The sequence below is a fragment of the Ochotona princeps genome, chromosome 30 (assembly GCF_030435755.1).
Source record: "Ochotona princeps isolate mOchPri1 chromosome 30, mOchPri1.hap1, whole genome shotgun sequence".
Taxonomy (NCBI): Eukaryota; Metazoa; Chordata; class Mammalia; order Lagomorpha; family Ochotonidae; genus Ochotona; species Ochotona princeps.
In genome coordinates, this window is record NC_080861.1 from 5,362,100 (window position 1) to 5,386,598 (window position 24,499).

General features: G+C 45.1%; 1 protein-coding gene across 5 annotated transcripts in view; it reads right to left on the reverse strand.

Moving 5' to 3' along the window:
• NEK11 (NIMA related kinase 11) overlaps positions 1 to 24,499 on the reverse strand; it is a 112,314-nt gene that overhangs the window by 81,815 nt on the left and 6,000 nt on the right. For 3 of the 5 annotated variants that reach the window (XM_058657106.1, XM_058657108.1, XM_058657107.1), the window contains exon 2: positions 7,847 to 8,012. In XM_058657106.1, coding sequence (XP_058513089.1) covers positions 7,847 to 7,971 — 125 coding nt within the window. In that variant the 5' untranslated portion in view covers positions 7,972 to 8,012. Of the gene's footprint in view, positions 1 to 114; positions 234 to 7,846; positions 8,013 to 24,499 lie in introns of all 5 variants that reach the window. The other 2 variants (XM_058657105.1, XM_004588390.3) reach the window with 1 other exon arrangement.

Sequence of the window (24,499 nt, forward strand, 5' to 3'; positions counted from 1 at the left end):
AATTTTTGTGGCCTTACTTCCTTTCAACTCTACCAAAAAAAAACCAAAACTGTCAGTTTTCAAGTTCAGACATGACCATTATAAATACATCCCGAGCCAGAAGGATAAACATACCTCTCGTGCATGTAGTCAACTCCTAGCAACAGCTGGGTAAACCATTCTATTATTTGATTTTCAGGAAAGATTATCCCAGCTTCTTTGTATTCTTGAATTTTACACTCCAGATCTCGGCCCTGTAATAAAACAGCACAGCCTTTTGTAGGTGGTTCAGTAATTTTTAGACTCAAGCTCTGCTAACCATAGTTAATCCACCCTGTTAATCATAAGAAAGGGCAGACTCCACTTGGGTTCCTCTAAGCTCTCTAGGTACCTGGGCATCAATCGTGATCTGCGAAGACTTGAACAAAGAACACTAGCAGAGCTCCGAAGAGCTCAAGGCCATATAGCTAGGATGGCGGTATTTGAAGAACCTGCCTGAGGAAACTCAAGGGAGCCCTAAGAATTGGCTGCTTGTTCCAGCCCACACCTCAAGACAGGGCCGCGTCAGCCTAGTCACTTTGGAAGGGAGGGACTCTTACTTGGATAAGAACCAGTTAGCCAAACCAGGTGAATTTCACATTCACCCACTGCTACTTCCCAGTCTTCATAATTCTTCACTTCCCAGGCTCTGCTCAGGTCCCTGCTGTTCTTCTTGCCTATTTCTTTAATCTTCCAAAATGCATAGTCACTCTGCACAAATCAGAGGGGGACTTAACCTCTCTCCCCTACCGGCAGTGTGAAAGAAAAAGATCTATTTTCACTGCTTTCAGCAAGGTCCAGCTATGTTTAACTTTGACATCGTTCAAGAACGAAACTCTTATACAGGACAAAACTACCATACACTGCCAAATTATTTTCATTATGCTACTTAAATAGGCAACCATACAATACAAGTGCTAATTTTCTCTACATTTATTATCAGTTAGTTTATTTGAGAGGCTGAATGACAGAGAGGAAGGGACCAAAAAAAAAAAAAATAGAAAGAAATCTCTACTTGCTGGTTCACCCCGCAACAATCCCCAAAAGCCAGGGAGTGGCCAAGCCCAAGCCAGGAGCCAGGAACTGCGCCTGGGTCTCTTCTGTGGGTGGCAGGGGTGCAAGCGCTTGAGCCATCATCCACTGCTTTCCTGGGAACATTAACAAGGACCTGGATCAGAAGCAGGGCAGCTGGGACCCAAACCTGCACTCTGGTACGGAACGCCGGCGTTGTCAACAGCGGCTCCACTGACATGCCAAAACAGCAGATCCAATCCCCCTTACACTGAGAGCTTATCCAGTTATAGAACCTTACCGTGTATGTAAGTTAGACATGTAAACAATAAGATTCCCATCAGTGATGTTAATTGAATACTAAGTGATGACATTCTGTGAGAATCAGTGCGTTGGGTACTGACTGGTGTTTAGACTCCTTTTAGTTTCGCACACGCAGGCTGCCACGTGCCTTGACATATCAGAATTGTCTTCTTCTTTATTTAATGATTTAAACATTTCATCAGTCTCTGTCCTGTCACTTACTAATAGTGGTAAAATACATTAACAAGACCAAACATTAACCACGATGACAAAGGAGAAACATCTAAGATTGTCCAGCACAAGACCCTTATATAAGATATAAGACCCTTTCTGACTATGCCTGCTCTAGTGTCTTTCAATTCCCATTGAAATGAAAATACTAAATGTTAAATTCTCTTTGAATACTTCTTCATTCAGACCCTTTTACTTTAGAACAAGGAAAATTGTTACGAACAGCAATCTGAAAAATGTTCCCTATGGACAAAAATGGGTTGGATGCCAACTGGGTTTGGAGAAGAGGAAATGCCATGCCCACAGGGAAACTGTGAGAAAAACAAGAAACTACGCAGAGATTCTTCATGACAGAGCAAAGCAAAAGCATCTGTAGGCAATGAGATGCTCTAGAAGAAATGACTGCTAATCAAACATAACAGCAACTAACTTATTTGTAATGCAATTTTATTTCCTTTTAGTGTAACGTGCAAATATTTGCTTCACATTTGCTCTGGCACACAGAGTCAAAGATGCATTAAACATTCACTTGCATGCTGCTTAATCTCAGCTTCTGGTTGGATTTGCTGGGCTAAAGGAGATCAAAGCTGGCTGGAATTCAAAACCACAGTGAACTGAAGCACATGGCTGCTTGCCGAAAGGCCACCATTCTCATGCTCCAAGTCAGCCTCTGTATCTCTTCTCTTTTTAATTAGAGTTTATCGAGGTTCTGTCAGATTACACAAGCTGTCCTGTCTTCATGTTTCTGTAAGTTGCTCAAAATATTTGTGAAGTCGATCGTTATAAAGGTCTGTGATGTTGACCCCCAAACCCTCCTGTCAAAAAGTGACCTGTAAATACATATATTTTTTCCTGGTCTGGTTTTGCTTTTCCCATCTAAGAGGACTCTAGTAAAGCCTTCTCTCCTACAAAGAAAATCAGAGGGAAAAAGACTATTCCTTCTGTCAGTATCTCGTTTAATTCTCTCAATATGAAAAACAGCTCCAACAGCAGAAAGATAATAACCAACATGTTTCCATCTTCTTCCTGGATGGTTTCAGATGAGGAGTGATCGGAAGGGAAGAAGGAAGGAAGGAAGGAAAGAAGGAAGGAAGTCAAAAAAGAACTATCAAGGAAGCTACCTGCTGGCTTCTTCTATCAACTTAATATTTTAAAACTGTAGGCAGGCCAGCCCTCCCCAAGCACCAGTGTCCCCAGAAATACGACCCCTGTATTTCCCACTGTCTGCCCCAATTGAGATAATAATGGAATATGGAGAAATGTGTCTGTTAAAGTAGCATTCCTTTCAGCAATGTGATTTCTCAAACTACAGTGCTGCTGCTCCTCTCCGGTTGTCTTTGAAGAGCCATACCCGTCGTGCGACAGCTGCTGTGGCACTTTGTGAGGGAGCCCACTGAGCCTCCTGTGAGTTCTCTCACCATAGCAAGCACACGCTCCTGGGACGTCTGTTGCTGGACTGACAACCCGCTCCTAGCACTGCTTTCAAATAGTGAATACAAGTCATGGCTCTGTTTCCTGCACAGCTATGAAGGGGCATGGTTTCCCACAATTAAACAGAAGTATGTTTAGACTACTAAGGAAAATAAAGGGTAGTAGAGCTGAAAGTGAAAAGTCAGGAGGCGCACAGCCTCCCCTTGGTCCTCCAGGAAGATAAAAGAAGGAAGAAGTATTTCCATTCTTAAACAGTGGATGGGAGAGGTCCTACAAGGTGGGACAGCACGTAAAACTGCTTCCAGCAAGCTGGCACCCTTAGGTGCCCTGGCCCAGCCCTAGCCATTTCAGTCGTTTGGGGAGTGACCTTGGAAGTTCCCTCTCTGGCCTTCCCCCATTTCTGTAAATGCACCTTTCAAATACATAAATCTGTTAAAAAGGAGGAGGAAGAGAAGATGACAACAACACGGGATGTGTCTGTTAAAAGGAACATGAAACTTCAAAGGTTAAATTAATCCAAGAGCTGGCTCTCGTGTTCCTCAAGTGACCCCCCTACGACTGATGTGTGTTCATCTCCAAGAAGAACCATGTGGCTTGAATTGGCTGTGTTCTCTAATAGAACTTCTCAGGATTATTTCCAAAGGACTTAATTAAGGGAGAGATTAAGACATGACAAATTTTGTTTTGACATAAGAAAGAAAATATAATTTGGTTAAGCAGTCTGATTTTAACTCAGCAGTGTGAAAAGCATGAAGCATTTACTGCTATCTTTCACTAAGCTATCTTCCAAGTAAACTCAAATGTCGTGGATGAAATGTCACTCCTTGGTTTAAGGGGTTCTTATTACAAACTCTGAAAGTGCATTTGGTGTTCTTAATTTTGCCTTGAGCGATAGTTAATGATGACTTCTATTGCTAAGACAACAAAAGAAAAAGCACATTTCATTAAAGAAAAGCATATTGACTTTGATTTGAACCAATATTAATGTTACCCTAAGTCTCTATTGCTGACAGAAAATTCTTTCACTAATGCCATCCCTTGAAAGTAAAAGCCTTGATATTAACTTCTAAGGTTTTAAAGATCTGTAGCCCAAACAGAATGATTCGATCAGATTAATAGGGTCTCTGCTATCCCTCCTTCCCTGGGAACCAACATCAGATTGACTTTGAAATACTAAGACACTGAAGAAAGGCAGACTAATACATCAGTCTGGCCTGAATCTTGGATGGTCATTAAAAAGCTCTACATCTTAAAAATAACTTTATTAGCAAAAATTAATCCATTTTTAAAGTTACCAATAGAACTATTTATAACCAATAAAATATAGAGCATCCTCAGAAGCCTGACTACAGCAAAATCGAAACACTTACAATCCTTACAAAAGACAGCATCTTCCCAAAGGCCTTTAAAGGCTGGACAAGTTGGAGAAGCCATTCTGCCGCATCTTATTCCAAGATACAAAGCTGCTCCTAATGAAGGCACTGGGCTGACCTCTGAAGGGGCCATTCCTACCCTCCCGCCTCTCCACTGACCTCTGAAGGGGCCATTCCTGCCTGCCCTCCCGCCTCTCCACTGACCTCTGAAGGGGCCATTCCTGCCTGCCCTCCCGCCTCTCCTGTAAGTAATGAGTTCCCAAGAGTCCTTGAACTTACACGTGCACCAGTTGCTTGTTTAAAATTCATATTCCCATGAATCACCAACAGAGGTGCATTCTGCTGAATTAAATCTGGACAAAACCAAGGAACCTGCATTTTTTCAACTATCTTAAGTGATGCTGGAAGGGGCCACTCCATCCTACTTTGAGAAGCGATATGAGACAAAAGCGTGCATGAGGCACATACAGCTAACACATCAGCAGTGGATGCTTTCGGCCTAACCCTGTAAAAAATCCCAAAGGCAAGAGATACTTGGAAAAGGCAGGGTTGACTAACAGTTACTTTTTGGTCACATGCTTTGAAACGGTGCGTCATTACTTAGGAGAAGAACAGTAAATGCAGGTGGAGGGGCATGCAATGAGACCCTCTGTCATTGCGTTGTGGAACTTGAGCACAGCTCCCTGGGATTTTGGAAGTTCGCTGTAATGAAGTGCATAACCCGTGGGTGAAAAGTTGATTCATGTTGTACTCTTAAAAGCAAGTGAAGTCAAATACAAAATGAAACTCGGGTTCTAAGCAGTTAAAAAAAAACACAGTTTCTGGGGCCAGTGCTGTGGCATAGCAGCTCTGGTAACTATATGGGCGCTGGTTCAAGTACTAGCTGTTCCACTTCTGATGCAATTCCCTGTTAGTGCACCTGGGAAAGCAATAGAAGATGGCCCAAGTCCTTGGGACCCTGCACCCAGGGGAGCGACCTGGAAGAAGCTCCTGGCTCCTGGTTTCAGACAGGCCCAGCTCCTGTTGTTGTGGCTACTTGGGGAGTGAACCAGTGGATGGAAGATCTTTCTGTCTTTCATTCTCTCTGTAAATTCATCTTTCAAAAACACAAATAAATCATATATATTTATATACTGTTTATTTATTATACACACACACACACACACACACACACACACACACACACACACACATATATACAATTTCTAAACAGTTACCAAAGAATCCCATGGAGTAACACACCTGACTAGCTTGGCTTTAGTCAAAATTTTTTTTTCAAATTCTCTTAAAACCAGTGTTCTTTCCGCTGAGGTAAATTAAATGAATAGGAATAAAACAGCAGAGCATATGAACATTGATATAAAGCCATACCTTACATGTCACAGATTCTACGGAGTTTACTGATTGCTGTACAGTCCCGCATTAGTGCCTGTCTTTTTAAGTGAAACTAGTTTTGCTTTTCAGTTATGACAATAATTCTAAGTAAAAAAAAAAAAAAAAAAAAGCCTTACCTTTTAACCTTTTATGAGAAGCCAAATGACTTTAATGTTGATCCTCTTTAAGCTCAGAACTGCATCAGCTTGACACCATCACAACATGCGCAGTGTTCCCAAACTGAGCAAACTCCAGACCAAGACAAGTGACACAGAAACGTGCAAGGAGCCTGTCTGCCCCGAGAGAGGTGCCAGGGAAACCATGATGGCTCGTTGGCCACTCGGCAGCAGTACCGGCAATGTAGGCAGAGACATCCCCACACCTGGACCTCTGCAATAATTCACTGACATCCACTAGGTGCAGTTGCAAAACTCAACTCACTTGGTTTAGACACTTTTGTATACACAAGAAACATATGAAAACATTTTTTTTTCCAAGTACAGATTCTTGTAGAGTATCTGACTCAAAGTGGCTATCACATCCCTTTGTGTTTAAGAATTTGTATGTTTTCTCTTTTTTCTGGGAATGCCCGTGCTAAAGCAGGCTACAAGCCAAAAACTCAAAGAAATACACATTGACAACATGATGCTAGATTTGCTACCATTGCCTATAGCTACAAGGCCATGATGCACTTAGATAGCAGAAGGTTCAGCTTCTGACTGTTGCTGAAGGACTTTACTGCTGTGATAGTATGAGAGGCAATGGTGGGAGGGGAAACTGGGGAGAGAGGAAGATGAGGGAAAGGGGGAATCCCTATATCTACAAAACCGTCTCGTGGAAAATAATAATGATTTTTTTTTAGAAAGAGGAATCCATAAGGCCTGCACAAGTTAGCAGTTAAATGTGGTCTGTGGATGAGAAATGCCTGGTAACAGGATGCCAGCTGCACACGGTTTCTCTGCGGAGTTGGGGAAGGACAAGCTCCAGGAGCCCCACAGCTGCTCTTCGGGGTACCAGCAGCTGTCACCATGGCAACATCCCAAGGCTCCCCCCCAAGAGAATCCTGCCCCCCACAGAGCACAGCCCTTGGATACCAACTATTGGTGATTTAAAAGGCAATGCAAGTAGATGATCCCAGATTGGATCTTGCACAACTTAAAAAAAAAAAAATCTTGAAGAAAATCCTATCTAAGGACATAGCTGGGGCCAAAACCATGGGCTGAATCTGAATTATGAACTAGATCAACAGCTCTCCCCGCTCAGCTTGCCTCAGGGTCACTGCAGAGGTCCTGAACGCACGGACGGGGCTCCTCACGCCCAGAATCTGTGTTTCTGAACGTTCCAAAGTGTCTCAGATCGCGGGTTAAAGGCCACGGGCTCACACACCCTCGCTGTATCCCTGCTCACAATGCGGCTTTGCCTGTGGGTAAGTAAGACAGTGTACCGAGCCACAAAAAATAACCACAGCTCAAGAATTCACGACAAAGAGATCACCTGTCTGCAACTTTCTGGTTCAATTTTTTTTTTTGGAAATAACATCATCTTTGAGGTCCCTTTACCTAACTACTTGAGAGTGAACACACCGGTACACAAGACGGCTGCTTCGGGCTCCCATGGGACTCAATAAAATGCACAGCTCTTACTTCAATAAATATGAGGGATTTTTTTTTTTTTGTAGACAAAATGGGCCACGTTTCCATTCTCAAATTTCCCCACTGGAAAATAAACCACAGAACAAGAATCCAAAACCTAACAGATGGACCTCTGTGTGTTTAGGCTTGTTAGGGCATTGAAATGTCCCTTTAAGCACTAGATCATCGCAGGAGGTTTTCACATAGCACCCAGCCCATGCAGGAAACAAACAAAAAGAAAAGTTGACACATTCTTCTGGTGCAATTCTCAAGATACATTCATTTTGACTGAGTTTGTCAAATGGGAACAAAACAGCCCATTCGAAATGCGTTTTGCCAATTCCCTTGCTGTGACCGCGGATCGCTCTAGTTCAGTTTTCTGCTTAAGAAGTCAACTTCAGGACAGCTTTTCGCACAAGGCTTTCTACCACGGAACAGACGTTCATGAAGATTTCAAAGGCACAGGGCTCTCACCTCACAGTACTCCGTGACGATACAGAAGTTCCCTTGCTCCACGAAGCTGGCGTAGAACTTGACAATGGCTGGGTGGTCCAGCTTGGAGAGAAGCTGGGCTTCCAGATTGGCCTGCACAGTCTCATTTGGATTTAGTTCTCCAACAGATATTTCTTTCAATACCTTGCTGCAGCCAATAAATAAAAACATAAATGTATTTTGAGACCAAAAAAAAAAGACATTTAAAATGAACAAGCAAGCAATGTGCCCAGGTATTAATGAGCACCGTGTAGTGACCCACTCTTGGTGTCATCTGACCAGCTCTGACCAGGTGTCTCCTGGGGGCCCAAGGCCTGTCCCCTAGACTGTGACATGGCCTCCCCAAGACCTCCCACATCCACAGCTGTGCTGGACAATTCTGCACAGAGCAGACCCACAACAAATATACAGTTGGCCAGGTGGCTCTTCCTCTGTGTCTTGGTTTTTCTTGGTGCTCCGATCTGCTCTTGTTTTGCTTTATAAAGATTTATTTCATTTTTTATTAAAAGGCAGATCTACATAGAGAAAGAGAGAGGAGAAAGATCTTGCATCTGCTGGTTCATTCCCCAAGTGGTCACAGCAGCTGAGCTGAACCGAAGCCAGGAGCTCCTTACAGGTTCTTTTCTGTTCTTTATTCGTCCGTGAGCCCTGAGCATTCTATCGCAGCAGCACAGGGACATGTTTCAGGGTGTCTGCCTCCATCTCTGCTCAGCCGTTCTCTTTGCTTCTGTCTGCCTCACTTTTCCCATCTCTCTCTCTCTGTCCCTCTCCCTGCTTATTTTAATGTTCTATATACAGGTATACAATCTCTCTGAATACATTTATACAAAATTGTCTCTCTGTGTGTCTTATTATCTTTCTACCTATCAATCTGTTTCCCTGTGTGTAAATACAGACACATTTCTCTTCTTGCCCCAGCTCTAAAATTTTCCAAATCTATTAATTTAATATCAATAGAACTGATAGCTATTATTTTTCTTTTTAAACTATCTTGGCCCCATAGTTTATTGCTGCCAATATTTAGGAGGGAAAAAAATGCTGTTTAAGTGTTTGCATTGATGGGCGTTCTCCAGCATGTAGAATTGGAATGACAGCTCTTTAAATCTCCAAATCATTAATTTAAAAATTGTGATAACTCAATGACAACTGGACCGAAACATCCTCTCTTCCCATCTAAGAAAAACAGTCTGATGAACAAACCAATTATAGTACCCCAGTGTAAACTAGATTGCTTAGGGAAAACACTTAGAAGACCAATTATGCGTGCAGACAGATTCTGTTGATTACAAGTGAGCTTTAGCTGTTCATCAAGGCAAGTTCTGTAGGACCTGTACTAAAAAAACATTTTGCAAAAATTTTCCTTAAGATATTTTTACCTATGCATATTAATGAAAAGTATATTTATAGTAGAAATTCTTTTAATTCAAGGATTTTTTTTCCCCCAAAACTCGTCAGCCCTTGCCAACACAGGCTTCAGACGTCCTTGTTATCAGGAAAGCAAACAGAGGCTGCCAAGCTCCCTGGCGTCCCCACGGCTCATCCAGTTCAGGTGTGTGTCTGTGGCTTGCCTGCTTATGTGGATGTGCGGAAATAGAACGGAAATCCATGCTGGGAGAGCGTGAGAATTATGTATGCTAGCAAAAAGAAGTCAGATGTTTACTAAAAACTTGATGACGACGAAAAGGAAAGAAAAGAGAAGAGAAAAGAAAAAAGGAAGGAAGGAAGGAAGGAAGGAAAGAGAGAAGAAAAGGAAAGAAGGAAGGAAGAAAAACAATTTTTTATAAAAGTCAGGAGTGACCAAGAGTTCACTGCATTACTGCTGCGCCCCATGGTGGCCACCTGGGCTGGGGCCCTGGCACCAGTGACCGTTCCCTGGCAATAACAGGCCCTGAGAGGGGCAGGGCAGGTGGAGGAGTGCGGCTGGGATGCGGCAATGCAGATGGCCTCGGTAATGGGCAGCTGCCCCCCGGGCGGAGGACCTGAGTTGGATCCCCAGCTGCCTGCTTCCGCCTGCCCAGCCCTGGCTGCCACAGGCATTTAGGGAGATCTGTCTCTGTCTCCCAGAGTTTTTAAAATTGAAATGTCAGACTCTAGTATTCTGAATTCATATGACTACATTCTCATTCTATGTTACAGAAGATACATCAGGGAAACTTAACATTTTATGGCTGTGACAGTTTATAAAAAAAGATGAAGAGATCTCTAACAAGACATTAGACGTTGGCATTATATAGAAATGAATAAAATGTAGAATTAGATGTTTAAAGTGAATGTATCATTTAATAACACTTCATTTTTAAGTTGTTTCCATTATTTGACCAAGTACCAAGCTCAAGTCACGCTGGCTAGGAGGGCCTGTATAATTCTTAGGAATGTGTTTATACTGCAAACTTTTTGTTCATTCAAACGAGCCTTTCCCTTTAGTTGTTATGGTAGAAGAATAGTACTTTCCTTGGGCAATACCATAGGTTGAGCTTGTTTCTTTTTTGAGGTTCGGGATGTAGAAGTGTTGATGTTGCAGTCAACATACAATTGTGTAGTCTCTCCCCATCCCATCTCTCAGTGACTGTTAATGGTTTAAAAAAAAAATCATCACTATCATAAGTTAAGGATCTGTTGGAGGAGTTGAGCTGTTGGGTAAGAGAACTGAGATGTCCTTTTTCTACTCAGGGATGGGCTGGTAATATCTTACCAATAAAAGTTGGGTAATGAAGCTTTCAGATTTCCTAAAATTTGAATCTTTTAAAGGATTTGTTCATTTTAAATGTTCTCCCGATCTTTCCATTCTGAAGTCATCCTAACTCCAAAGACACCACATGGCAGGGACTAGCTGCCGGAACAGGTCAGCCGCAGAGGATGGTCAAGGGAGGCTGGGAACACTGCTGTCACTTAGAAAGTGGGAACATCTGGTCCCCGTCTCCTAACAGATGCTTTAGCAATCTTCCTAGGTGCCGAACACCTATTCGGTCCTACCCGCCAATGAAGTAGACTCTAGAGAAACCCTACTTCCATTTCTGTATTCTGTATTTCTAGCATGAAGAATTTGCCAAAGGGATCTAAAGTCAGTAGGAGTGGCGTCTTGGACTGTTAGGACACCCAAAGGGGCAAGAGGTGACAAACAACGCTGTGTTTTACTGTACTGTCTGGACATTAGGAAACAGCAAGTTCAAGGACTCCCTCATGGTGCTTTACCAGTCATTTCCTGCACCCTTGCCAGCATGCAGGTGTAGAAGGCACAGTGGCTGGGCACAACAGGAACCTGTAACATTTCCTACTGTAAAGGAACAAATGATTCCCCCAGCTATAGACACTGATTCTTTTCCTTGCTAACATCAACTACTGTGCAACAGAGCGTAAGATTTTACATATATTTCCCTGCCTCATGATAAACCACAGAATCTCATTTACAGGGAGGGCTGCTAAGACAGGGGAGTGTCACTCTAATTGCCCCCTGGTTGTCCCAGAGAAACTTTCTCCCTTGCCTGAGGTTCCATCGCCGAGCTGACACAGGAAACTCGGACTGCACCTCTCCAGAAGCAAGATGGTCTCAGTCAGACACCATGTCAAAGGCTGCCAGTCGCCTGCTCGCTTACGCTCAGCCTGCCATCTCTACCTAGATGACATGACAGATATTTATTTTATCAGAGTCTCAACCGTTCTGGAAAAAAATTGTGACAGCAGCAAAAGCAGGCCTCCCTGGAGACTAACTCATTTTGCAGATTTACCACTCTCTTTCCCGAGCAAGATGCTTTCCTTCTGGAAGCAGTGGGGAAGTGACAAACGTCTGAGAAGGACTTTGGGAATTTAAGCATGGCTGATTTCATTTCCCTGAAATTGACTCTCTTTTTGTAAACATGGAACAGATGATATTCTGGGGAGATTAACCAAAGGTTGTTTCCCCCCCACCAGATGTCTTGAAGATAAACAGTGTCTAATTTTTTTAAAAAATTTAAGAGTTATGTGAATTTGTGATTTTTTTCCATCTGTATAAATAAGGAGAAATGATGTGTGTACTTGTCTCATGGCGAAACACAGTTTGAGCTCACACAGGTTCTTGGCACAGACTGGCGCATGGCAAGAAAAGAATTGGCTTTGGAAGGACCACGTCCAGCCCTTCTCCAGAGGGCTCCTGGGGGACTTATGGAGAAAATCTGAAATGTCTCAACACTCTAGCGTGCAAAGCCCTTCCCTTGGACTTGACCAAAGAGCTTATGGCGGCAATGCCAATATATGCATTGCGAGTGTTCAGCAAGTGGGAAGTTGCAATTATCGCAGCCGAGACGGAAATCCTACATATCCGTGCCTTCACTCCAAGGCACATTTCTTCCCCATTTTCCCATTCACAGTCATCTACCTTCACGCTGCCCCCAAAAACGAGTCTCCATCTGCCAGAGGACCCATCAGGTGGCCCTCCCTACCTTCCTTCTGCCCCAGCAGTATCTAAGCGCTCTACCCAGACACCCTCACATCCAGAGAGCAACCAGGCTTGAGCAGACCAGGACGCACTCACCCACGCTCAGCCCAAGAAGCACGTGCGTGGGCTTTCCTGAGTGGCCAAAGGGGCTTTCCTGGGCACGCTAGCAGGAAGCTTGAGATGAGCCAGAGGAGCCTGGACTCCAACCAAAGCGCTCTGCTGAGGGATTTCAGCCTTTCGGGGCGCAGCTGGGCCTGCTGCACCGCAACACCAGCCTGGCATCCGTGCTTACAAGAAACATGCTTTCCGTATCAGAGGCCAAAATTATTGCATAAGAGCATTTCTAGCAACCTTTTTAAAACTTAATGAGTCTCCAAGTTAAACTGAAAAATCGGTGTAATTTAACTCCTTTTAAAAAAAAAAAACTTGAGTATTAGCATGAGTCCTTTAAAAATCAGGGCAGAGTGAACCCAGGGAGCCACATAAAAATGGATTTATGTGAGAAAAATATTTTGATATGTGACAAGATGTTCTCTGTTAGTAAATCTGTAAACTTAGTCAACATGGTATTTCTTTCATCTGAAAACATAATTATAGGCATCAATTCAAAATTTTCCCTCACTGCTGTGCCTGTGTACCTGTGCCGTGTGGTCTTGGCACTCCTTTTGTCAAGCGGCAGCTCAGGGAGACTTGGACTCTCACTGTGGCCAGAGAAAAAGCCCAAAGCAGGACCTATTACAGGTGGAAGGCAGGGCACTTGGGTGGTGCCATTTAAGGTTAAAAGGCACACCCCTCCGCCCATAAACACGTACCAAGTGACCTACAGAAGGTCCCTGGTGAATGACAGGCTTTGTCAACGAGGCAGATCAGATTCGGATTGGAGGAAAGCCAAACAGTGAAGCGGACACCTGTGCGCGGATGGGAGTGAAGGCTGGAGCTCCACAGCAGCTCGCAGGTGTCCGTGGACAAATGGGAAGCTCCTGCTTTGCTCCTACAGACCCAGCACACATTCTCAAGCAGTAAACTGCAACTTGGGTCCATCACATCCTGACGCCTGCAGTGTAGCTTTCTCGATTCTTTCATGTTCCCCTTCTCGGTAACTTGAGTGTACGAAACTGGTATAGGTACAAACACATTTCACTTTTTCCTTTAACTAAACGGTCAATGACAGGTTTTGATGGACATGAAATGGAGATGGAATAGGGGGAAAATACTGCTATGAAAATATTCTTCTCCATCCCTGGCATGCTCATTCCATTCTCATAGTTACCCTTCAGCAAGTTAGTTTGCTCACACTGTTTCAACAACAACGAAGAACAACATACAAAGGCTTGCACACCTCGCATGAATGGAGGATTATAATGGTTTTCAGGGTCATTGTCAAACCAAGGTTCTACACACACACACACAGGCTGCACAGTTGCTTCCTCACATAGTCTCTGGCTGTGGGTAGGGTCCCTGTCTCTGGCCCTGGAGTAGCTTGATCCCCTAAGCTCTGATGGGCACATTTGTTCATGCACACCCATCTGGAGTGCAGAGTTCCCTGCTCCAACAGGTCCTTGTATGTTAAAAGCACCAGACTCCATCCTTGGCACAGCACAAGCCTGCCCCAGCATGGCGGGTACAGCTGCCCACATGTATGCTGACAGGTTTCACAGCCCCCCTTGCCAGCAGGGACCCGCTTTGGTCAGTTCCTGGTCTCCAGCCCCACTGTGGCTCCAGCTGGCCTCAGCTCTGGTGAGAGCTCTCTGTATGTGTTACTCCTTCTTACTCTGTAACTCTACCTTTCAGATAAAGAAATACATCTTTTAGAAAAGGGAAGTGATACGCCATGCACAATGATCAAGGGAGCAAGTCAACAGCACACTTCCTACCTCTTACTCACGGTGCCTTAGCATGTGATTATAAAGCATCTGAAATAATGCTGTTGCAAAAACTAAAATAAAAATAAAGGAAAGAAGAAGGAGTGGGTATTGAGGGAGAGAGAAGTATATTTATTTATCTTCTTACAATCATATCCATGAAACACATGAGATCTGTTTTTATAGTAATAAAAATAAAATAGATCCAAAATAAACTATTTAATAATGCAGCTCAAGAACTTTGCAAAACAAGGGCAAAGAAACCCAAAAATTCACAGGAAGTAAAAAAAAAAAAACACTAAAAATCGGAGCAGGAATAAATGATTTTAAAACTATTTTTTTCTCTTTTTTTATTGCATTTCATTTTATAACCTCCTTCCTTAGGCTCTGATGTTCCCCCAGCCCCGTGCCTCCCCCCATGCTGGACTGCCCAGTTTCTCTGGCCCTGTCTCCTTATTCAACTTCTTTCCTAATTTTGCGATGGATTTTAGGTATTGGTAGATTCTGAAACTAGCCAAGAGGAGTTCATCAAAGCACTTCAGCCGCAAAAAAGCTTTTAACAGGTAAATCATGTATGCCAGGTCACAACGTGAATTACAGCAAAGTCATCTTCTAACTCTCGAAAGAGGAGCCGCGTCGCTGTGGGCTCTAGGGAGGCTTTTGTTTCCAAGTTCAAGCTCTCCTTTGCCCTGTTTAGTACAGAGCTCTTCAGGGGCTAATCAGTTTTTCACTTTTTAAATCATTTTCAAAGAGCAAAGACTCTTCCTTCCCTTGCTTAGCATTAGCAACGACAACAAAAGAAGGAAAAAAACGCCACCAACAACAACTCGTTATTGTTGGAATAGATTGGAATAATGGCCTTGCTTCTGATGAGTCAGTGATGGCCCAGGCCTGTTCCTCACTAATTACTGTGTGAGAGTAGAATACGCAAGAATCCTGCCATTACAGAGTTTCAGACTCAGAGGCTTGAGGTTTGGGAAAATGGAGAATGCGTCTTAGGACTTAGTCTCCTAGCTAGCGTGTAAAATCCACATTTTAGATGCTTTCCTTGATGCCACAACACTTTGTTGTGCACGAGGTCCAGGATTGAACAGGGCAACAGCACTAGATCTAAAATCATTTAACAGTCAATTAGGAATATGCCTAAGAGTTTGAGTAAATACTAACAACCTAAAATGCTAGGCAACAAATTACCCATTCTATCACACCTTGAAAGGAACTGAGCCTGAAAAACTGAACAACAACACAACAAAAAAAATGAACTGAGCAAAAAAAAAAAGTCTTGTTTATGTCAGCGAGGAAATTAAGACGCATGACAGTGTCGCTAAGGATATGAAGAAATAACCTGCAGATAATCGGGTTAGCTTTCGTTACAATTGTTACGCACTCTACATTTACAATTAATGTCAGGTTAATATTCAAAATGCAACCTTTTAATGCATAATTCATGTCAGGTTTTTATTTTGAATCTTTCAAGAAAATGCTAGAACTGTGGGTTTCAATGAGATAATTAGATGTGATGCAAAGTCTACCGTGAAATCAGGATACAGCAGCAAATTGAGTTTTAAGAAGCAACAAAAACCAATTAGCTCCGTTTCCTTGACTAGGTAAAACTGACCAAAGATAAACACTGCTTAAGATAAAATTAAATTATGCTCTAAGCAGGATGAAGTTTGGTGCTCCAAAATAAAATACGCACATAACCTATGTTCTCATGAAGTCAAGTCTCCTAAACTGATCTGGGACAAGATTTGGTGAAGATCTGTGTTTCTATAAAGGTCCCCGGCTCAGCTCCGGCTGACTGTCCAGGGACCACATTTGGAGCAGCACAGTGTCCAGCAGCATGTCTTGTTCACAGTGTGAGGAAGGAGGAAAAGCAGACAGTGAGGTAGAGAAGCAAAACAAGGGACAGACGTAGGAGCAAGAGCAGAGCAGGTGAACAGACCAGGTTGGGGAACAATGAGTGGACGACTCAGAAAGACAGGGTCCAGGGGGCTGAGCGACTTGAGCATGAGATTTCGTTTAAATTGTGTCCGGCAGTGAGGCCATTGCTGTGGGATAGTGGGTGAAGCTGCTGCCAGCATCCAGTCCCAGATGCTGCACTTTTGATCCAACTCCCTGCTAATGAACCTTGGAAAGCAGTGAAGGATGGCCTGGGGGCTTGGGCTCCTGGTGGGAGCCCAGGTGGGAGACCTGGAGGAAGCTCTTGGTTTCTAGCTTCAGACTGACCCAACTCTTGCTGTTGCGGCCATGTAGGGAATGAACCAGCAAATGGGGGATCTGTGTTCTCTCTGTCTCATCTGTTTCACACATGTGCGCTCTCTCTCTTTTAAATAAACAAATCTTAAATTTTTTTGTCTGACAGAATATCTTTGGAAACATAGCAACATTAAAAAAGCACTATTAGGGGTCCAGTAATGTGGAGTAATAGGTAAAGCTACTGTTCTGGCACGGTTCAGTCCCAGCTGCTCCAGCTCTAGAGACCCGAGACACCCTGTGTGCTAAGGCAGGGGGGTGGGGCAGCCACCCCCTTGGAGATTTCCCCTGGCCGGATGCCACAGCGCCCACGTGCCCTCATGGGGAGTCCCTTCGGAAGAGTGGGGAGGCAGAGCAGACTCAGACACTCACGAGAGACCCTGCCGCCCTCAAGGCAGCGAGGTGACGTTAGCATCGTGCCCAGGGAACGAAGCTCCATTTCCCAGCATCCCCCTCCATGCCTTACTTCCCTGTGAAACGGCTCCAAGTCTCCAGAAAGGGAACTGAATCACACACCAAACTTTTGGACTCTCTGCACTTCATGCTCAGAAATTGGAAAATATCACAGCCCTCTGCTACGGAAATGAGAACTTTAGCAACTGATTTTACTCCAGAAACTCTTACAATATTCTAGCGTTTGGGGCATTGTCAGAGTCTAAGTATTTACAGCATTTAATGCCAAGCATATTACAAACCACCCACCAGTGCCTGCCAGATAGACACACACGCAGCACCCCCATCCTCTGTCTCACTGCCCCCTTTTATCTACAGCATCTAATCACACTAGAGTAATTGCACACTTCTCTCTATTGTCTGGTTCCTTCTACAACCCCAAGCACGATTCCCTTCCTGAGGGCAGACTTCGCTGGGTTCAGTGCCTGGGATGGTGCCAGGCAATCCACGGTCTGCAGACCGAGCTCACACTGAATGAAGACTCTGCCGTCTCAAATCACCCGCAGCTAAGTACTGCTTCCCAACTTCCGATGACCGAGCGGCTCTACTGCACTGAGCACCTGCCTGAGACACGGCGCATCTCGCTACTGCTTACTGCCTGACCCAGAGGCAGACCGATGCTCGCAGATCCAGAGGGACTCCCTGCCACGTGGGGACTCCTAGGGCATCAAGGTTCTCCTGACCCCAGGGGTCTGGCAGGTTTCTGGAGACATTCGCCCTGCCTGAGCCTGGTCCTCCTGCTCTCTGGAAAGAGGGACAGAGCACGCTCAGCCCTGGTGTGAAGGTGTCCAACCTGTACCCTTGAAAGGTAACCTCAAACTGCGGTTTCTCATACTCAGGGACACCCATCAATATAAATTGCAAAACTCCTCCCTGAGCCATCTTGGGCAATTCCATGTCCACCTGGAGGGCCCAGAGGTCCTGCCCGGGAGAACTTCTCCTCCCGGCTCACCAGCTGCACCTGCACCACTCATAAGTGTGGGGCCAACGGGGCCTTTTGCCCAGGGCTGCAAATTTATGCTGAATTTCAAACGCCGACTCCGGGCAGCTTGGAAAGATGTCCAGCACAAAGCATTTGATGTGCGTCCCATTTCTGAGCCAACCCAGCTGTAATACACCAGGAATTGAAATGTGTCGTTTTCTGATTCTCTTTGTAGTCGAATCACATGGTATGGCGTGTGTGTGTGCGAGCGTTCTCCTTTTCAGGTTGCACATTGAGTATGAACTCTATAGCCATTTTTACTGCCTTGTGTTACGGAGCTTACATAATTCCATACATCTCAAAACAGCAGCAGTGGCCCAGACCCGACCCAGCCTCTCAGACACCCTGATCCTTCACCGTGCTGGCCGCTCTCTTCCAATCACTGGTATTCACATCCTATATCCAGTCCAAATGCCCGTTCCTGGAGGACAATGCCTGGGTGAGCTGCATCTCTCTGCTTGCAACATCTCTACAGCACCAATGAGCTGTTTCCTGACGGGCTGGCACAGCCCTAACGGTGGAGTCTGGTAAGATGTGTGGCCTCTCCATTGAAAAGAGTGTACCTGCACATAGTTCTGCACACAAAGCCATCCACTCCACGGATACCAGAGAAACCCACTGTACTTCATGTCAGTTCCAATGGTTGGTGAAGGCAAGATTTCTTCACGTTTAGCTTCAGCTGACGTGTTTTCCCTAAGAAGAAACTAAAAGTGTGCTCATGATCTATGTTCAGCCTTGTATTCATTTAGCCAGTGAAATTAAAGTGTTGGTAAGCAGTAATTAAATGAAGACACTGGGGCCCCGAGTTCTTGCTGCTACTGTTAACTACTGCCACGGCTTCCCAGCTGCTCTGCGCGTCACATTACCGCCATCTGGTGGTGGAACCTGGTGTTTTCTCAGCTTGCTGGACCCTACCATGCAGAGCTATCAGCATTTTCGGAGGCACTAGAATTGACGTGCCAGGGCTTACTCTCAGAGGGCACCTGCTCCTGTGCCAAAACTGCACAGCGTTAATGTTTCACAGTATCAAATGCCTGAGGAAAACGAGGCAACTCCACAAGATTTCCGCTCACAAACCATCTGTCGCCAGGTTTAAATATTTTCATATTTCACATCCAGGAAGCACAGGATCACAAAGTAATTCAGTCCCTGTCGCTGCACGGCAAAGTTGTGGCAGAGGGGAACTCTCATCCCACAGCAGGGCCAATGCCAAGATTCCGGATGCACTCCTCAAACTACCTCCAAGTCCCCTCCTCCAGTGACAAACAGCACCGCCCAAGGAGGACATGGCTCCGGAGCCTCACATTCTGTTTTTCTTTTATTAAAAAAGACTTATTTATTTTTATAACAAAGTCAGATACACAGAGAGGCGGAGAGACACAGAGGAAGATCTTCCGTCCAAAGGTTCACTCCCGAAGCAGCCACAACGGCTGGAGCTGAGCCAGTCCACAGCCAGGAGCTTCTTCCAGGTCTCCCACGTGGGTGCAGGGTCCCAACACTTTGGGCCGTCCTCGACTGCTTTCCCAGGCCACAGCAGGGAGCTGGATGGGAAGCACGGTTGCTGGGACTAGAACCGGAGCCCATTTGGGATCCCACCGCGTTCAAGGCGAGGACTTTAGCCGCTAGGCTATCACGCCGGGCCCTCACATTGTTTTTAAAATTCATGGAAGAAATAATGACATGTTGCAACATGACAGATATTCTGGATAATTCGCTGAAACAGTGCTCTTAATGATAAAAATCATTAAAAACCACAGAACTGTTTCAAAAAAAAACAGAAGAAAAAAAGCGGTATTTCTCTATATTGTAATAGGCAAAGATTTGCAAAATATTTTGGCATATAAAAAAAAAGCAAGCAACAGAAGCATTTCCTATGCTAATTTTTAAGCAAAAGAGGGAAAGTAAGACTCTCTGTTCTGAAGTTGCTTCTGGATAAGGCAGCCCTGGAAAGAGCCACAGGAAATGTCCACCAGCGGTCACTTCCGGCGGAAGATGATGAGAACTCAGAAAACAGACGGACAGGAGTGGAGGACACGTGAGCCGAGAGCTCTTCTGGCTTTTGAGGAATGTGTCGCTAATGAAAAATTATGCCAGAATCTGAAAATAATGCATCTTATTTATTACATGCAAGATTTACATGTGTCTTGAATTTTTAAAAATTATCTGTTTATTTTCACAACGGTAAAAACAAAACCACATTTAGACCCCTGAGTGCTAGGTTATCTGAAACATCATCTACAGCTAGTCCCCTGTGGAAGGTGCAGGTGGAGGCATTGAAAACCTACTTAAACATTCATTCCCTTTCACTTACAGAACCAACACCAGTACAAAAAGTTAGACTCTCTAGTAAGACATACTTGTTCAATTCTTTGGGATTTTTATCTAAAGTCATGGGGCTTTTTGAAACATGCTCGTTAAAGCAGTATCAGGAACCTTGGGCTCAAGATTCGGCAGCAACACAGACATAAGCAATGGCAACCCAGAACGGGAGGTGCCAGTCCTGCCCCCTCTTCAGAGCCACAGCACCCACGGAGCCACGTGGGTGACAGGCCAGAGTCCTTCTGCTCCACAGCATGTTTTGAAATCGTAGTGATTATTGGGAATGGAGGGGAGGGGAGGGGAGGGAAGAGTAGAGGAGGGGGGAAGGGTGGTGAGAGGAGGAGAGAGGAAGGGGGAAGGGTGGGGGGAGGGATGGGGAGGGGAGAGGAGGGGAGAGGAGAGAAGGGAAAGGGCGGGGAAGAGAGGGGAGAGGAGGGGAGGGGAGGGGAGAGAAGGGGAGGGGAGAGGAGGGGAGAGGAGGGGAGTGGAGGGCAGGGGAGAGGAGGGGAGAGGAGGGGAGTGGAGGGGAGGGGAGAGGAGGGGAGAGGAGAGGAGGGGAGGGGAGGGGAGGGGAGGGGAGGAAAGAACCAATCTGACTGAAGCCAAACAATTTTTTACTTAAATTTAAATATGTATGTATACAGGCTTCTTTTGATCATATTTTCATAGCACTTGTACAAAAATGCTTTTTATACACTATATGAACGCGCATGCAGAAGTTGGTGGAAAAGCAAGTTTAAGAGCAACAGTTATTTGGTGTTAAGAAAGTTTGAAATCCACGCTTAGGTTCTGAAATAGCAAGCATTTTCCATGAACTTTCTGGAAACCCTGCATATATGAAAAACACGTGGCATTTCTTCAAATGGTAAAGGTAGGCTGGTCAGTGCACAGGGGCTAGCTGCTGATAAAACGGATGGGAACCGCAGATGCAACGTGACCGTGTCCAAGGGGCGGCGAAGGCGCCGCATCGGATCTCAGAAAAGCCTCTTTCGGGGCAACTTCGTGTCCTTGGGAACCTCGTCAGAATGGTTCCATAATCTAGCAGGGCCATAAATGTCTCCTACGTCCTCTCAAAATGAAATTTCATTTCTAGGTGTAAATGAGGCCCGAATTAAAAAGACAAACAGCGTGAATTGACGAACCCACGCAGCCCAGCAGCAGGGAGCCGCTTGTTATGGCTTCCATGGGTTCCAAGTCCTTCTCGGGAGGCTGTGCTCTCTGGAAGCCCTTCAGAGACACAAACGGGCAAGTGGGAGCTGCACGGACTTAAAAACCCCACCGCCAGCTTCTGATGAGCCATTGGATAGTCATGAGTGGCAGAACGATTCCACCTTTAGCTTTTATTTCAGTTGTAATAATGAGTTATGAATAATTGATCCCTGGGTCATACATTATGTAGGGGACGCACGGTTTCCAAGGAATCCTGGAGTGAGCCTGGTGAATGGCATGAGACCCAGACAGCTGCTGAGGGGCTGCCCCACAGTAACCCGGGGCTGCGCGCGCACTGCAGCTTAGCACTCTGCCCTTGGGGTGGGCTTTTCAAGGAAGGCTCACATGGCTGCCCTCTGAGCTTTTACAAAGTGGAAGGCCCCGGTGGGGCGCCTGGAGTGCCTCCCCACATGTGCTCCTGAACTATCCCATCCTCTTCTCCCATCACATCAGGCTCGCATCAGCTGAGTACAGCATTCCTGACTGAGGCTGCTGACTGGGAAACAAAGAATCACACACACACACTTCTTATGATTGCATCGGGCTATCAAAATACCACCAAAATAAGCTTTACCTGGGAGAAAGGATCTATGGTTCTGAACACCCCAAATGTTTCAAATATATGCTGACTTTTTATAAGCTTATTATTGAACATCATTAAAGAAGTCGAAAGTCCACTTAAAATTCAACTTTCAATGTCAAGTCCATTTCATAGCAAACATCCAGATATTTCTAAACTGCCTTGCAAAGCACAGCTGTCACTGATTGTTCCTCTCCTGTCTGTTTCTTAAAACAACTCCACAGAGAGCTTCACTAGAGCTCGGTAACTGTCGTGTGAGCTGAAAGCGCGCCACCACCAGACGGCAGGTGTGTGCCTTGGCAGGAAGCCCATGGATGGGAGAGTGAAGAAAGGCCGGTCACCAGCTTGGAGTCACCACATTTTAACTGAGATGCTAAGTGACTGTTGCGTTCGGGAAGGTTGCACAAACCGCCTTCCAAACATGGTCTCCTCAGAGACTCAGGGGTCCCGATTTCCACTGTCACAAACGTGGAAACCCATGACGCACAACCAGAGCATCAACCATGCTTCGATCCGCCGCTCTTCACTGGCCCAGTGAGCCATGGAAACACGCAGTGGATAATTCTTCTCCGGATTAAAATCAATAAGGTTTATTGGTTTCAACTCAGATGAAAAAGCAACAGTTAACTATCAAATTGCTTCATGACTATCGTTAGCGGCTGTAATTCAGCCAATTTAACAACCTTATCATGGAGCATGGTTTCTGAAATCTACCACGGTGCGCATATTTTAAGTGCATAATTTAATAAGTTTGAATGTATGTGTATAGTCATGTTCACAGCCATGACCATGAGCCCACCCCAGCTCCCCCAAGCCTGTCATTCCCTTTCGGGGGCACGGAGAAACCCAGCACTGCCGTAGCAGGAAGTAACGTTCTCTTATGCCGGAAGTTCATAATTCATCATTCACACTTATGAAAATCACACCATAAGGCCAATGAGCACACTTGAGAAATAAAAAGTAATTATGTTCTTATTACAACTATGGAACAGAAATTCCATGGTACTTCTACCTGATATTATTTATAGCAGGCACAGTTAGTGGAGCTCACAAGCACGCTTAAGAGCTCCTGAGTAGCAACAAGGCTTACTGCCCACACAAACACAGATTTGCGAATGACTCCTTCCCAAAAACTAAAAGTAGGAATAACTGAACAGGGAAGCACCAGTCACTCAGCTGCTTTGCTCTCTTGCTCCCTAGCCACGCACCTTGCTCTAAATTCACTATTCCAACATGGCTGCCATGGCAACTAAACATTTTCTCACAGGAAAACCAGTTCAAAAGCAACAAATGGAGCCAGAAGCTAGTTTTGATCGGAGACTCCTCCCCCGCTCTCATTTCTTTGACGTTCACGGGGGACGAGTTTGCGTCTCACTCATTAGCAGTAGCCACCACGGCGACAACTTCCAGTTTAAAGCAGCTGGAAGGCTGGTGCTGGCCTCATCCCCAGCTCGGTGCTGGTGTCCAGGAGGGCGTCAGATGCTCAAAAGCCAAGGGCTGAGGAAAGGACAGACCTGCCCCGGCTGATCCTGCTGGAGCGAGGGAGTGAGGGCAAGCGGGTGCTGCCTGCTGCGTGCGTGCCAGTCACGGGGCTGGCACATCAACAGCTTAGCAGAAAGCTTCTCAGCCAGAGTTAAGAGCAAGGTGGACCGGTTACAGATTGTGTTTGGGAGTGCCTTGCTTGCTTTGGGGTCAGGAACTTGAAGTCAGTCACACTCTGTTTGAACATTTTGACAGCCATCAACCATTAAAATGCCAGGATTTGGTCAATGGGAGGTCCTCTGGACCCTATTAAACATCAGCTCACCCTTAGCTGTAACAGACCTCACTGAAAAAAAAAATCCATGCTGTGGTCAGTTTGAATTAGACTCGACTCAAAAAATTTTGGTCTTTCCAAATTTGCATATTCAGCTGAAAACATTTCATTTCTTGAATAAATCCTGTACTTTTAAAATCTGGGATTGGCAACCATGACAATATAAAGAGCCAGCATATCCAAGCATATTTATTATCATTTATTAAAGCAGCTTAGCTCTCCCCCTTTCTTACATTAACATGAAAAGCAACATTCCTCATTCCCTGGGGGAATGATTTAGCGATAGCTTCACTATTCGCCAATCCACCATGAATCACACCAGAACAGGGCGGGGTAAGAACTTGTACAGCCTCTGTGAAAAGTACAAGTGCACTTCAAAAAGCGCATGCAAACAAAATTTTTAAATGTGTGTTTATTTTGAGGTAAAATATTTTGACATTCATACATTGTTTTTTCATAATATGCAGGATCAATAAATTTTGTTTTGAAGGTTTATTTTTATTTATGTGGAAGACAGAACTACCAATGAACGGGGAGGGAGAGAGAGAGAGAGAGGAATCTTCCACCTGCAGTTTCACTCCCTAAATGACAACAACGGCCAGGGCTGGGCCAGGCTGAAGCCAGGAGTCAGGAGCCTCATCCCAATCCCCACGTGGCCGCCAGGGCCCAAGCACATGGCCATCACCCAGGCGCATCGGCAGGGAGCCGGGTCAGGAGTAGGGCAATCAGGATTCCACTCAGTGT